This window comes from Vipera berus (assembly GCF_964194415.1).
Source record: "Vipera berus genome assembly, chromosome: 2".
Classification (NCBI taxonomy): domain Eukaryota; kingdom Metazoa; phylum Chordata; class Lepidosauria; order Squamata; family Viperidae; genus Vipera; species Vipera berus.
In genome coordinates, this window is record NC_138203.1 from 121,099,907 (window position 1) to 121,116,276 (window position 16,370).

The 16,370-nt window shown below is 42.3% G+C and overlaps 1 protein-coding gene across 2 annotated transcripts in view; it reads right to left on the reverse strand.

Annotated features, from left to right (window-relative positions):
* The window catches only part of SMC1A (structural maintenance of chromosomes 1A), a 28,981-nt gene extending 12,671 nt beyond the window's left edge, over nucleotides 1-16,310 (reverse strand). For both annotated transcript variants that reach the window (XR_014025471.1, XM_081320349.1), the window contains exons 1-13: nucleotides 16,120-16,310; nucleotides 13,784-13,972; nucleotides 13,310-13,422; nucleotides 10,867-11,070; nucleotides 8,528-8,766; nucleotides 6,578-6,836; nucleotides 5,658-5,798; nucleotides 4,214-4,296; nucleotides 3,837-4,044; nucleotides 3,518-3,703; nucleotides 2,747-2,926; nucleotides 2,002-2,148; nucleotides 1,098-1,235 (exon numbers count right to left, since the gene is read on the reverse strand). Coding sequence is in view for 1 of the 2 variants with exons in the window: in XM_081320349.1 (XP_081176475.1) it covers nucleotides 1,098-1,235; nucleotides 2,002-2,148; nucleotides 2,747-2,926; nucleotides 3,518-3,703; nucleotides 3,837-4,044; nucleotides 4,214-4,296; nucleotides 5,658-5,798; nucleotides 6,578-6,836; nucleotides 8,528-8,766; nucleotides 10,867-11,070; nucleotides 13,310-13,422; nucleotides 13,784-13,972; nucleotides 16,120-16,228 (2,196 nt within the window). In the remaining variant the exon portion in view is untranslated. The remainder of the gene's footprint in view (nucleotides 1-1,097; nucleotides 1,236-2,001; nucleotides 2,149-2,746; nucleotides 2,927-3,517; nucleotides 3,704-3,836; nucleotides 4,045-4,213; nucleotides 4,297-5,657; nucleotides 5,799-6,577; nucleotides 6,837-8,527; nucleotides 8,767-10,866; nucleotides 11,071-13,309; nucleotides 13,423-13,783; nucleotides 13,973-16,119) is intronic.
* Between the last annotated feature and the right edge of the window lie 60 nt (nucleotides 16,311-16,370).

Consider the following 16,370-nt stretch of genomic DNA (forward strand, 5'->3'; position numbering starts at 1 on the left):
TATAACTTTTTGAAAATATATGCATAATATGCATTTCATCACTGGCATTTCTTCATCGTAGCATCTTCCTGCAGGCCCAGAGTCTGCTTTTCAGATCAATGAACACCATTTTACGTGAGCATTTCATCACTTGCAATATAGAATCTAATATACTTGCTAGCCTTTTAAAACATTGACTATACCTAATAGAATTATTATTTTTCCAACGCTGTCCTTTCCCCCCCCCCCAGTCCTGAAACTATTTCACCTAATTTAAGGCTTGTAAAATTAAAAAGAACATTAGAGGATACAAATAATTATTTTCTAAAATGTATGCTCAGAAGCCTCTATAGTAGAAGAGCAAGTGCAGCTGGGGGCAGAGTTAAGCATGTCACCAGCTAATTAACGCCAGGCACAAAAAAATTGGATAATCTGTTAGGTTATATCTCAGAAGATTTATTCAAGCCTATACATGAGAATCTGGTCAACTGAAGCTCAACAATAAATTGATGCCAGATAATAGCACTAGCATTAGCACTACACTTATATACCACTTCATAGTGCTTTATAGCCCTCTCCAAGTGCCTTACAGAGCCAGCATATTGCCTTCAACAATCTGGGTCCTCATTTTACCAACCCTGGAAGGATGAAAGACTGAGTCAACCTTGAGCTGTTCAGGTTCAAACTCTTGACAGTGAGCAGTCAGCCTACAATACTGCATCCTAACCACCGCACCACCACGGCTCAGATAAGGGTCAATGAAATTAGGAAGGACTGGACTTGGACCAATAACCAGTAACAACTCAAAACTGATGACCTGCTTAACTATTGGCCCTAGCTCTGCCTGCTCTTCTGCTACATTATCCAGCATAAAGCAAATTAAACAGAATGGTGGTGAAAAACTATTGATTAGTTTTTTTCTTATCAGTTCCTTCCAAATGATTTAAGGCTCCCTTACCAATTTCCTCCACACTGTTCTCCCTCATTCACCATTAGCTGCATTAGTCCACAGGCAAAAACAAATAAATAAATTGAGTTTCTCACATAATTCATGAAGCTGAATAGAAGTTGGGGTTTTTAAAGCAGAATCTAGCTCCAGCAAGTGACCATCATAATACCTGAAGATTGAGAGCAAGGTGACGGGTCTTGGTTTGTTCTAAATCACTTTGGGAGTATTTCAAGCGCATCTGCAAGCCATGGGCCTGTGACTGGACCTGACGAAGCTCTGCCTCTTTACGCTTAGCCTTCATTTGTTCCTGGCAAAGGGAGATTTAATGGCTCAAATTAAAGAAATCCAAAGAAATGGAATGCAAAGACTGAGCTAAGGCAAAGAAGCAGTTAAGATTTCACGAATAATATCTGGGAAATTAATAAATGAATCATGTTTCACACAGCTGAATTATGATGCTGAAGTGAGCAATTTGTAACAGGAAAACAGTGAAGATTTATTTTATTTTTATTTTAATTCCATTTATATCCCGCCCTTCTCCGAAGACTCAGGGCGGCTTACAAGCTTAGCAGTAGCTTTCATTCTATGTATATGCCTGCTTATTAGGGCTTTCATACACCCCCCCAAGCGGCATTATTACAAAGTCAGCTTAATTGCCCCCAACAATCTGGGTGTGGTTTCCTTACCCGAGATATTGATGCAATTCATCAAAACAGGGAAATCTTAACAGAAATCGCTGCATTACAATAAATCTACTATAAACAGAACTAAAAATGTGCTCTCCCAGATACAACTAATTTGCTGTTATTCAGTATACCGCATTTCAGTTTTACAACAGAAGTTTAGGCACTTCTAGAATGCGACTATTTGAATTATTTTCATACAAGCCTCTTAACAGAACGTACATGTATTAGTAAATCATGATTTAGTAATATACACACGGAAAGAGTATGTTTGGTTTGAGCACTGTTCTCCTGTAACAACCTGGAGCAGAAATTTTCAAGATTTAATGCCCACTGACGCTATGACACAGGCAACCAGCCTGACTTCTACAACTCAAAAGCAGGTTCAACCTTGAGTTCCTCTGTCAACCTCTCCTTCTTCTCCTTCAGTTTATCCACAGCTTTTTCATCCCAGCGCCTGGCCTTGGCTTTCAGATCACTGGCACCCCCCGAGATCACCCCTGACTTCTGGAACAGGGTTCCATCTAGTGCAACCGTCTACAACAGAAGCAAGGAAACAAAAGTGAGAAAATGAAAAACCTAGCACTTCACAAGGAAACAAAAGATGAGGTCGGCAAGGTGTGCCCGCAGTGGATGATACAAAATAAGTTTAAGCAGATATACCAGATATGTCAAACACAAGGCCCGGGGGCCGGATCCGGCCCACGAAGTGGTTTCATGTGGCCCGTGAAGCCATCCTGGAAACAGTGAGGGAGCGGTCTCCACTGCCTTGGCCCTGGCCCAGAGACCCTCCTTCTGCCAGAGACCCTCAGATCTGTCTCACTCCTGCCCAGGCCCCCATAGGCACCCTTGATGCGAACAATGTAGAGCTGGCCACGTCCACCCAGTAGGCCATATGCACTCTAGCCACGCCCACCCAGTAGGCCACACCCACCCTGGCCATACCCACCCGGCCCCCTGAGGGCAACCGCAATGCTGATGCGGCCCTCAATGAAATTGAGTTTGACACCCCTGAGATATACCAAGGATATATTCCTACAAATCACAGCGACACACATATTTCAAGAAATGGAATGCCACGTTTGGGGAGAGGACTATGGTCTACCTACAGCGTGTTGGGTAAATTTGCTCTGACCTTGTGCCGCTGGTGCCCACCAAAGGCGATGCGACGTGCATCTTCCACGTTGTCACACACAAGGGCATTGCCACAAGCATACTGAAGGGCCTTCTTGATATGAGGAGGCTCGTATCGAATCACGTCAATCACAAGCTTGGCTCCCTTTAGCTCTCGGAGTTTTTCATCTGTGGGCTTCACCTGGAAGTGCGAGATAGAAAAAGCATTATTAGGCTGACCCCATAAACTGTATGGACAATCTAGGCTGAAGGGTAGGGACACAGAAGGAATTCACGCTCACTTGTTGAATTCAAATAAATTTAGTTCAGCTACTGAACTCAAAAGGCAGAATGTCTTTTTTGTTCCTTCCCTAAAGGATCTTTATTAAAACAATAGCATCAGGCCATATTATTATCCAAGACTGTCTAGGGAAGCATTTGGATACCCATCTGCAGGTAACAAAGAGAGAAATGACAAAAAGTGTGCTTTGTCAAAAAATAAACTATTTGTGTTCATTTATTTGCCAATAACCTCACCATTCCTTTATTTACACACTGTGACCAAAAGGGGAGCTTACTGCTTCCCGCCACCATCTTTTTTTGAGCAAATTATGCTGAGAATCAAGAAATGGGCTTTCTGTGTGAAGAGAAATTCTAACTCAACTTTCCCCAGCCTGGAGCCCCCAGGAGATGTTGGCAATTTCCATCCACCTTTTGCTAGGGTGGCTGCAGATGATGGAACTGAAAGCTAGCTGGGAAAAGTTCTAATCCAATCAGTCAAAGTTTGCCTCACCTCAAGATAATCAAGAGGCAGGAAAGTCTCAGGCTCTCCTCGCTGCTCTTTGATGTACTGGATACAGTCCCGGCCAGTTTTCTCTGAATCAACAATGATGGCGTCCATGTTCTTGCCCAGCACCTTTGTGACAGCTATCTGGTACTTTTTCTGGGTGGGCTGGCAGAGGTCGATTAGGCGTCCGTACTGGGGGAAAAGAAGGAAATGAAATGAGGAGGGTAGGCAGGGAAACCACCCCAACCTCATTTTGATTCTGGAGCACTAAGCCCACAGCCAGCCCAATGAGCTTTGGGGCTTGGGGTTTTGAAGCGTCGCTTACCACAGAGCCTGGGTAGAGACGTTTTATGCTTTCCATGATCTCTGCCTTGCGCTGCTGCCGACTGTTTTCCTGCCGGTCGATCCGGGCGTCCCCTAGCTGCTCCATCACCTGATTTAACTCCTTATTGATCTCATCGATGCGGCGTTTAGCCAGTTCAACCTCCTCAGTCAATTCTCCCTCCAGCTTCTTTTGCTCTTCCAAGGACTGCCTAAAGGAGAAGTAAGGAGAAGGCAGTGCAGTTACTCCGAGTTCTAGGCAGTCTCTACTCCTCTTTACCAAGGTGACCCTTTTAAGACAAACTCCTCATTCCTTTCCATACTGTGATTCAAACCCCTGCCCATATTATTACAAGGATTCTGGCTCTTCCTGGCCCTTACTTGCTAGTGGCAATGTACTCCTCCAGCTTCTCAATCCGCTTCTGGTTTTCCTCAATTTCTCGCAATTTCTGCTTTATCTTGGCCTATGGAAAATATTGAGTATGACACACATTAGCAAATACCAGGACTATATCCATTAGTATCTAGCACAGAGCTTTGACACCTTTGGATGAGAACCGCCATTATAGGCTACATCAAAAGAATAAGATGAGAATTAAGAATATTTAATCCTGTCCTTCTCAACCTAGTACCTCTAATTATTTTGGACTACAGATCCCTTCAATATCAACCTGGCAGTTCCAGGTGCCTTGGATTACATCTCCTTAACCAGATCGTGAATATGCTTGGGCAGTACCAGATTGGAAAAAGCTAGATGACTTCATCCATATACATTTGGGCAATTACAGTTAAAGTAGGTCATATCAAAGGCACTACTTTATCTTTTTATGTTGGTAAGAAATAAATGGCACAAAAGGATGAAGCAAACAAGGGCAACAATGGTGGATGTCATAAAAGGTACATATCATATTACAAGATACTGTAAAACATCCTTGGGAATTTGCTCGGCTAATCCATCATTCTCACAACAATCTCAGCAGCTCAACAGATGCTGCTGCAGCACGATGTGGATTCTCTTCATGCTTCCTCATCAACAGCCCAACACCCCTTGTCAACAGCCCACTCTTGATCCTTTCTTCTAAAACCTATGGGTCTTCTTCAGTTCTGCAGAATGTTTTCCAATCCCCACTTTAAGGCTGGAATGTCTGAAACTGGATATCAAATTCTCTTTAAGAGCTAGCCAAACCCATACAATTCACCATTTTTCAGTTGCTCTATTAACAGTGGCTCAATGAGATTGGCTTGATTAAGACTGGCCTACATTCAGACTTTTCATGGTCTCAAGATGGCTGCCACTTTCATTTTTACCTAATAATATTTCAAACTATATCTAATACACGTGCATGTATAAGCAATTAATCCAATGTGTCATTTGGGGAACACCTGAAAAGTTCACCCAGCTTGGAAAGGCACAGAAAGTAGACTTTAGGGCAACAATATATGAGTAGATTCCATGAAATATTTTGTGAGGATGCAGGAAAGAGATGACAAAACTAAGGCATTTGGGTGGGATTCCGTTTCCTTTGCTTTCTTATTCTCCTAATTGTAAAGCTAGACTTGAGGGCTCGGAAATAATGCTATGGCTGGAAAAACAGATCCCAGTGATCTGGGGATGGGCTTCAGGGTCCTACTATAATTTATCTTCTTCCCTTATTGGGATTACAAAACAAATGCAAATTAAACGCTATTCAGTTTGTATAAAATAAACTCAGTAAATCTGAGACACTGGAAATGGATGAACTGTGTGCAAAGTTTTCGTTTAATTTCAGGAAGAATGCCTGCTATATCAAGGAGAAAAGGTAAGCAAAGACGCAAGAGTGCTGACCTCTGTTTCAACTTTCTTCCTCTCTTCTAGATCCAGGCGGTCTTGATCTGCCTTCTGGTCACGGTTGAACTTCTCTAATTCCTGAGCCAAAGTGGCTGCCCTTTTGCTGGCCTCCTCCTTCAGACGATGGTATTTTTTTACCTGTTCAATATATGAGGAAAGCAAGCAAAAATAATATAATTAGACCTCTTTCTTTCGTAATTTATTTCATCCCACCCAATCTACAAAGAATATGAGAAGGTATCTTATTCTCTCTGTCTGTCTCCGGGGTAGGAAGGGAGGGGTAGGAAGGATTAAAAACTGCACTTTATTGATAGCAATTGAGATTTTGTTAAGAGTGGATTTTAAACCCCGAGCACATCTTCCTACAAAAGGAGGCTAGGCTATGTAGAAATACATAAATTATTTTAAATGGTTGGGCTTCAGGTATCATGGTCAAAAAAATCCTTACTTTCATCACAATCTCACATAAGTAGCTCTTTACATTCCAGTTCAACATTATCTTATGGCACGTAAGGCACTCCAGGGACATTTTATCTCATTGTCCTAGCATTAAATTAATTTTAGCCTCTTCTGACTCAGACTGGTTTTTTTTTCTAGTCTGCCTAAAATCACAAACTTTTTTTCTCAGCAGAAAGAGAAATCTATATTTTTTTTCATGCTATGTATCCTCTTGGGAGATAAGAGCAGGTTTTACTGATATCAAAACATGCATAGAACCAATTTCCGTCCCCTTCACGTGAAAACATTGGAAATCACATTCTATCTATAGGCTCAAATGCTATTTTTTTAAGTAAACCAACATTTTTTAAAATTAGCAATCCTTTAATACCGGCTTTGTAAGAAATCAAAACCAAAGACCCACTCCAGCAACATCATAGCAAGATCTCATTCAGTGGGTCCACAGGCCTTGGTCACACCTGATTTTCTTCTAGAGTGAGATCACGGCCTTGACTCTGGCTCTCCTCTTCCATGCGCTCTTCAAACTCCTGTCGGGCCTTCTCCACTGACAACATCTCCTTCTCCAACTCATCCATGTCACCCTTACGCTTTTTGTATTGCTTCTGTGCATTCTGCAGGGACTTTTTGGCAGCTTCCAGTTTCTTGATCTTATGAGAAGTATTTTCTTTGGCCTTGATATATTGGGGCCGCTTCTGATTCAGTTCAGAATCCTTTTCCCTGTCAAAAAACCTTTTCTTTAAAAAAAAACCATCTTGACCATTCTGTCTAATTTTGTGCAAATACACACCACCACTCTACATTGTCATTCGAAAGTAAATCTAGGCTCTCTGATTGAGCCAGATATACTACTATGCAAGGCATTGAATGAGAACACCTTCTCCATGTGAAAATATTAGAAATCATATTCTACAGCAGGGGTGTCAAACTTAATTTCATTGAGGGCCACATCAGCATTGCGGTTGCCCTCAGGGGGCCAGGTGGGTATGGCCTGGGTGGGCGTGGTCTACTGGGTGGGCGTGGCTAAAGTGCGCATGGCCTACTGGGTGGGCATGGCCAGCTCTACATCGTTCGCATCAAGGGTGCCTATGGGGGCCTGGGCAGGAGTGGGACAGATCTGAGGGTCTCTGGCAGGAGGAGGGTCTCTGGGCCAGGGCCAAGGCAGTGGGGGCCGTTCCCTCACTGTTTCCAGGATGGCTTCGTGGGCCGCATGAAACCACTTTGCGGGCTGGATCCGGCCCCCGGGCCTTGTGTTTGACATGTCTGTTCTACAGGTGTAAATAGTATTTTTTTAAAAAAAACAACCAACATTTTAAAACAATCCTTTAATTCCAACTACGGGCATTTTAAGAAATCAAAACCAAAGATATCTTTAAGAGAGGAGTAGGTAAGTTGGCACTCTCTAGAGGTTTTGACTAGTTTCCATCATTGCCAGCCACCCTGGCCAATACAAGAGATACAAACATCTGCTGTTATCTTCACCAGACAGGATCAGCAAGTGCTATCCACACCTCCAAAATATTTAAACTTTATGCTCAACCAGGTCAAATTTTTTAAATAAAAATGCATCATTTTTTATTCTTCTTTTAAAACCAAGAACTGTTGGCATAGCTGTCACCTAGTTATCAAAATCATACCAGCATAATACTATGCACACTTACAAAATTCAGCAGAAGACAAACTCAGGGTACTATGCAAAGATAAGTGAAGTCTTAAGGCAGGGGTCTTCAAACTTGGCCCTTTTATGACTTGTGGACTTCAACTCCCAGAATTCTTCAGCCAGCAACACTGGCTGAGGAATTCTGGGAGTTGAAATCCACAAGTTATAAAAGGGCCATGTTTGAAGACCCCTGCCTTAAGGCAACCACTTTATGTATTTATGTGCTGACTGGCCGATGAGCACAAGCAGCAGATCTAAACACACTTTTGTTAATACTTTTTTCCCCCCTCTTGTTAAATATAACACAGACGGGCATTGCCTTAGAAATAGAAATGAAAAGTTGCCCTGGGATAAGATGGGCAGTGAATAAATTTAATAAATAAAATAAAAAAGTTTCATTCTTTTTAAAATAAGCACTCGTAACACTGCCTAATTCTCTCAAACACAAAGATGTCCAATTTAGCAGATGCTTTAGCTCAGTTTTCGGACTTACTTATTCTGCACGCTATCTAGTCTTTTAAGCGTTTTAATTCTGCATCACAGACAAAGACAAGTGCAGACTGCACATGGCTAGTCTCAGGCTCCATGGTTCTTATTCCTTAACGATGAAGTATTTTCAGAATTCACTGAGCTATAGATAAACTCAGTCATAGTGACTTATTCTTCTGTGAGGGGACCCCGAGTTGTAATATGATACAGATCCCGTGAGACTGAATTCTGATACCCGGAAAGCCAAGACCACCAGCCTTACTTGATCTCCTTTTCGATTTGCTGCTGCTCCCTCATGACTTTGCCCAGCTCCTTCTTCCTGTCCTTGAGTTCGTCCTCCACTTTGTCCATGCGCTTCTTATCCTTATCGATCTCCTTATTCTTGGAGCCCAGTTCCTTGTTCAGTTTTTCAATTTCAGCCTCATTGTGGTAGAGCTTGAAGAGCTGGAGCTGGACTTGAGCTCGCACAACCTCATCCTTTAGACGCTGATATCGATCTGCCTGGTTCCCCCAAAAAGGAAAGCACTGAATATTTCACACGGTCTAAATAAGCTCAAGTTCCAATTAAGACAACCTTCAAAAAAAGAACCCTTAGCAATAGCAACTACATACACTTTAGGTAACAGCTTTTAGGTTGGGTTCACATGTTACATTAAGCCACAATTTTATTACTCCTTGGTTCACTTATGCCAAGCCACTCCCCTTACTTGGAACCTACAGTGGCCAAATATTGCATTCATATCATATACTAGAGCAAATCCACCACTACCGGAAAATGAAATAAACATCATTCCGCCGGGGCCTGAAGACCTGGCTCTTTGAGCTCTCGGGCCCAGGCTGAGGAGACATTCATTTTAATTGGGGTTTTTAATAGTACAGGGTTGATTTAATATTTTTTTAAATTGGGTTTTAACTTTTGTATGGTTGATTTTTAACTCCCTGTAAACCGCCCTGAGTCCTCAGGGAAAGGGCGGTATATAAATGCAATAAAATAAATAAATAAATTGTGGCTTAGTGCAATTGTGCTCAATGTGAGACTTCAAGGATGCAGGTAATTTCCAAAACCTTGGGCGTACAGCAGAAAGATATCCAAAATTGTTGCTGAAGTTTTGTTACTGGCAGCAAGGGAATTTATTAAATATGTGACCAGGGAGTAATCAACAAATCAGACAAAATTAAAAAGCAAAGCAGAATATTTCCATGAAGAGCCTAATCCTTGAAGAATATTATACCTGCACAAGTAGTTCTCAAACATTGTGCAGAACAAACTGTCTCGCAGAGAAAACATGTATGGGAAGAACTAATGCAACAGTATCCAATAGTTCAATGATTTTTGTTTTATTATTACATTTATATCCCGCCCTTCTCCGAAGACTCAGGGCGGCTTACAAGCTTAGCAGTAGCCTTCATTCTATGTATATGCCTGCTTGTTAGGGCTTTCACACACACACCCCAAGCGGCATTATTACAAAGTCAGCTTATTGCCCCCAACAATCTGGGTCCTCATTTTACCTACCTCGGAAGGATGGAAGGCTGAGTCAACCTTGAGCCTGGTGGGATGCGAACCTGCACTAATTGCAGGCAGCTGGTGTTACTTAAGGAGGCATTAGCCCACTGCTCCACCAATGCAGACACTACTGGTACAGGAAGACAATTCCTACTGGTCTTCAGGAAATCCGTTACACATGATTCTCCTAACAGGCTTGGGAATCCCATGAAAATGGGGAACCCACTAAATGTTTATAGTGTGTGTAGAAAGCTGGTCCATTTTCCTGCAGTCTTATTTATATTTGTGTTTACTTGTTTTTAATAATTTTAGAGGTTTTTTTTAAACTGTTCATCTTATTGTATGCCACCCAGAGTAATGTTATGGGGTGGGCAGATACATACATTAAAAATAAAGGCAATTCAACTGGACAATCTCTTAACTGAGCTTGTGTGACCTCTCAGACAATAACATTATTTGCACATGACTGGCAGAGGGAGGGGCTTAAAGCTGATTTAATTAGAAAAAGCATTAGCAAAAGAACAAAAAGAATAAAAAGGCACAGAAAACTGTATCATTAATCCTATCTTTGCCTAAAAGATACTTCAAACAACATGGGAAGGGGGGAGGGGGAATCACACATATTCACAATAGGTTTCTTGACACAGATTGAATTGAAAGCAGCCATCGCCACCACCACCACAAAAGAAAGCCCAGCAGAGGATTAGGGTAGAACACCCTTCCAGTCTGTTGGGAGGAGATGAAAGCAAAAAACAGGAAAGAAGATGGAAACAGGAGGATAACATACAATTGAACCAAGTGTCTACTTTAATCAAATACAATGGAAACAGAGGGGACTCTACCACCAATCCATCAAGCACCCTGGAAGCATGGCTAGCGTGGTACAATGGTTAAGGTGTCAGACTGGATCAGAGTCAAGTTCCCTACAGAACCTTAGAGCTCATTAGGTAATGCGAGCTAGTGATTTAGTTTTAGTCCACAAAGCTGCTGTAATAGGGATAAAATGAGGAAGGAGCCTCCATGTGCACCTCTTGTGAATTTCCACATAAAAGATGGGATTTAACTATGGTAACAAAGGCAGCTTCTGAAGTTACCTCCTCTTTCTCCTGCTTGGCCTCCTTACGCTCCGCTGCAATGTTCTTCTTGCGATGGTAATTGAACTGGGTGTCTTCCTCTGCCTTGACCATCTCCTTCTTGCGCTTGTCGTACTCCTGAGCCAGCTCGCCTGAGCGACTGATCTCTTCAAAGAGGGCCGTGCGTTCCTTGGGATTCTTCATTGCAATGGACTCTACCGCACCCTGAAATTTATTTAATTTATGAATATAGTTGACCATCTCGTATATGTGAGTCAGCTAAGAATATGGTACTGGTAACAATGAAACATAATACTAGCAAAGTAGAAAAAACAAACATTGGTCACTGAAGATGAATCCTACAAAACAACTTGTTCTATAGCAGAGGTTCCCAAATTTTTGAGCACCAGGGACCAGTTCCGTGGAGAGAGGTTTTTTCCAAGGACCGGAGGGGGCGTGGTTTTGTGTGCTGCCTGCATCTCATGGATGAGGCTTTGCTGGTTTGTGCGGACCGGTTGCTGGCATGCTGCAGCCCGGTACCGGTCCACAAACCGGGGGTTGGGGACCCCTGTTCTATAGGACAGTAGGTGTACCAAAGTGGTTAAGGTGCTGGACTAGAAACCAAAAAACTGTGAGTTGTAGTCTCGCCTTAAAATATGAAAGCCAGTTGAGTATCCCTGGGCTAATCACCTCTGAATCCAATCCATCACATAGGTTTGTTGTAGGGAAAATAGGAGGAAGAATGAGCATTAGGTACGGTTGCTACCTCGAGTAATAATAAAGATTAAATATAAATAATATAAATAAAATAGACACCTCTTAACAGACCATCTAACCTCCCAATCCTCAGGCCCTGAAAAACATCCACGTCTTCAGTATTTTATGAAAGACCAGCAAGGTTAGAATCAATCTAAACTCAGTACGCGTATGGTATTGTAGAAGGCAGGCACTATTGCAGAAAAAGCAAACTTCTGAGGTCCCATCAAATGACAATCTTTGATTGGAGGGAGCTGGCAGACCCAGCGGGAGGGGTAGAAATAACTGGGGAGGCTGTCCCACAAATAACCCAGCCTTAAAACATGGGGGTTTTATTTATTTTTATTTATTTGTATCCTGCCTTTATTATTTTTACAAATAACCCAAGGTGAGGAATATATCCAATACACCTTCCGCCTCCTATTTTCACCGTGACAATCACCCTGTGAAATGAGTTAGGTTGAGTGTGTGTGACTGGCCCAAGGTCACCTAGCTGGCTTTCATGATTTAAGGCAGGACAAGAACTCATGGTCTCCCATTTTCTAGCCTGGTGCCTTACTGATTAGACCAAACTGGCTCTTTAGAAATGGCTCCTTGAACTGTACTCAGAAACAAATTGGGAGCCAACGCAGCTTGTAAAGCAGAAGTATAACACTGATTTACCGAGGTGCATAACTAACTGCCTCTACCACTGCATTGCACATTAGCTGCAGCTTCCAGCCTTCAATAATCCAAAATGGCAAAATGAGACCTAATATAATGTCCTCCTTTCTTCTAGCACAATCTGGATCAAAGGAATGATTCTGATGTTCTGGACTCCCATTACTGCCAGCCTCCACGACCAATGGAAAACAATACGGCAGAGACAGTCCAAATCAGCTATGGTCATCTGCCTCTGCAACATCTCTTGAGTGATGGATACCTTCAACGTTAGGAATGTGGAGAATCAATCTGAACTTCTGTCTTTCCTACATGTCACTATTCCGAGAAGCCAAGCTTAGCAGGACAGCACCATTATCTTCTCCAAAGCACAGGAGTCCCTTCTGGCACTCAACATAATAGCAGTTTAATCTCACACGGCCACTCTTTTAAATAAAGGTTCCCAAGCTCAAAAAGATTGTTTAGCCATCGTCCTTTCAGTATTGTAGAAGCCAACAATTGCTGTGGACTTTCTACAGAGGCACACAACTCACCTATTTTGAATAAACCCAAGCCTAAACATATGCAGGTAGTCTTCGACTTACAAGTTTGTTTAGTAACTGTTTGAAATTACTTATGACCATTTTCACTTATGACTGTTGCAGCATCCCCAGGATCACGATAAAAATTCAGACACTTGACTCATATTTATGACGGTTGCAATGTCCCAGTTGAAGTGTTGATCATGTGATTCACTTTGGCAATCTTCTGCCAAGCAAAGCAAATGAGAAAGCCAGATTCACTTAACAACTGTGTTACCGACTTAACAACTGCGATTCACTTAACAAATGTGGCAAGAAAGGCCATAAAATAGGGCAAAATTCACTTTACAACTGTCTCACTTACCAACAGAAATTTTGGTCGTAAGTGGTCATAAGTTGAAGACTACCTGTACACTTTTGCCATTGGTAAATAAGCAGGAGAGAAGTGCCAGTGAATTGGATTCTCTTCTGTTGATGCTAAAAGACCAAGCAATTCAGCTGGACTCTAAATTTGAAAATATACATACCTGAAAAACTAGAAAGTTCCTAGCTTTGATCAGAATGCCCAGCTTTTCCAACTCCTCACTGTATTCACTCAATTGTACTACTTTGTTGTTTATTTTGTACTCTGATGAGCTTCCTAAAAGATAAAAATTTCATTTATCTTTAACCCAAAATACACACACACACACACACACACACACACACACAAATATATCTTTAAGTTTGGGGCTGTATTGAATAGAGGAATGTAAGGAAAATTCCTCTATTCAATACGGTGGGACTCACTTCAGATCCCATATCCATGGGATTGACTTTTAATCCCATTTCCCCTGAAACTTTATATCTTTCTCTAAGGTAAGTTATCTCCCTCCATCACTCCTTCAAAAGCCATACCAATCCTTCAGGTCCAACCACCAACTTTTTGCAACATGGGATAACAGAGGCCCCATCCATTGTAGATCTCCAAAGAATTTCCCCAACCTATGTTTAACTCTTACCCACAATGACTCTTGCAAAGGTGCGATCTTCAATACCATCTTCAGAGTAGACCATGCTGACAAATGCCCGGTTGGCGGCTGGTTTCCCAACAGGAGCTCCATGAATCAAGTCTCGCAAAGTCTTTACTCTCAAATTACTAGTCTTTTCACCAAGCACAAAGCTGATGGCATCCATGAGGTTTGACTTGCCTACAGGAAAGACAGCAAAAAGACATATATTTCAATATAAATGTGCTTATTGGACTGTCATTTAACTCAGCACTTGCCAAGCCTTGCCAAGTGCTTACAATCTTTATGCCATGCTCATCTTTTCAGAGTATTGTTTCTGAGCATGTGCAAATTATGCATTTTACTCCTATAAAAAAATCTCCTTCGAGGGGTGGTATTTTCCCAACCTCTCCATGAGTTCTTCATGTTTTACTGATATGAGTTGTTCAATCCAGCCAATAATTACTATCTCCACCATGGCGAAGCGACTTTTTCTTGAGCCACATGCAGATACAACTGATATTTTCCTCTTTGCTCCTATGAAATTATTGAAATCTTATAGTAAAAATTAAATTTGCAATATTTGGGCAAATCCTTCATAAACATACACACACACATTTTTCACCAGTGTCAACACCACATTATGACAAACCTCATCTTTTTTTCTATATTGTCCTAGTTAGTTAGGCACCATCAGGTAAGGCTCAACTCCTAGTGACTGCATGGACAAATGGCTACCAATTCAACTTTTCTTCAGATCTACACTAATCCTGAGAAAACCAAACATTTTCCAGAGCTGCACAACAGGCAGAATCTCAGCAGGGATATCTTTATGCAATTAAATGTCCCACCTCCTGGGACATGGTCCAATGCACTTTTTTAAAAAAAATATTCCTCAATCCTATATTTTATTTTATATTTAATGTTCTCCTGCTACTTCTTAAGCCCAAAATTCTTCCAATGTACACATTTGCTCACAGGCATCCCTTGTTACCATACCTATCTATTGCCCAATGGAGCCCAACAGGTAGGCGGCTACATAAACATGCAAAAATGAGCGTATGGGCAATACTTTTAACACATCTGAAACAGCATTAACTAGAATTCATAATCAGGAATTTCAAAGGTGCTGCCTAATGCATCTCCAAATGAATATCTTCAAATATAAAAATGTGCTCAGAACTGAGAAACACACAAAAACAGCTAGGTCTTCTGAAAGTGGAACATAAGCATAAAGTTTACATTCAAATGAAAACCCAACCACTTTCTGACTTATTACAAAGTACATATAGGTGGTTCATATGGTTCAGTATTGCTTCCTATTAAAAAAAATCATCACTCAAATTTTAGCCTATTGCCCTGCAATTATAGTTTTCTAAGTTATGATGGTAGATTGTGTGCTGGAGAGAAGCATTTAATCATACCTACTCTCTCTCCCACAAACAGGCTGCGTTCACTACAGGTCAGTTTATAGCCCAAATAATAACAATTCTTTATTGAACTTGTATGCTACTGAACTCTTGACTCCGGGTGGCACACAACCAAGAAACTACAATACAATCAATTAAACATAAAAAGCAAAGAGAAAAAGTAGCATGCGAAGCAGTTCACGCATTGTTTATTGTTAACGTTTATACTGTATGCTGCAGTCGCAGAGTTGAGTTATAGAACTTGAAATAATGTTGCCAAATTCCAGCCCTTAGTCCTATAACCCTTTTTTTAAACCATAAAACATTTAACATATTGTGTGAATTCAGACAGGGTGCAACCCAGACATAGAAGTCAGTGGGGAAAAAAGGCTACACACTAGACCAGGGGTCTTCAAACTTGCCCCTTTTATGACTTGTGGACTTCAACTCCCAGAATTCCCCAGCCAGGCAAGCCTGGCTGAGGAATTCTGGGAGTTGAAGTCCACAAGTCATAAAAGGGCCAAGTTTGAAGATCTCTGCACTAGACATTGTGTTCGTTAGACATCGTTCCCTTCCCCCTTTCAGCAGCAAACGCCAATCAGAAGGACAAATCATGCAACTTAAGGGTAGTAACCAGGCACCTCTCCGCTGCGTACACCGCGTGTGTATATCCAGGAGCTGACCCATTTCTCCCCATCGTTCTCACGGACGCCAGCCTACCTGCCTTCAACCCAGGTCAAGCAGCCGCGCGGAGCAAACCCAGAACAGCGATTCCTCCAGACGTGCAGCACGTACCCTCAAGCGAGGCTTTGCTCTCGCTGGCCTAAATTAAACCGTATTTGCACCACCACCCCCCCACACACACACACAGACACACATACACGGGCCGCGACACGGACTTGCTTGCCCTGGCCCGCTCCAGCCGGGCTTTTTGCCTACCAGATCCATTGGGCCCGATGATGGCCGTGAAGCGCCGGAAGGGCCCGATAATTTGCCGCCCCTTGTACGATTTGAAGTTCTCGATCTCGATCAGCTTCAGGAACCCCATGTCGCGGTGGGCCCCGACACGCGGAAACAGCGACCCTCGGCCGGCTCCCCCGAGATCCCCCCCCCGCGACCCCGCCCGCTGAAGCCCGCTCTCCACAAGGGCGGGCGGCCGAAAAATCTCGCGAGAGCTCGCCACTACGTTC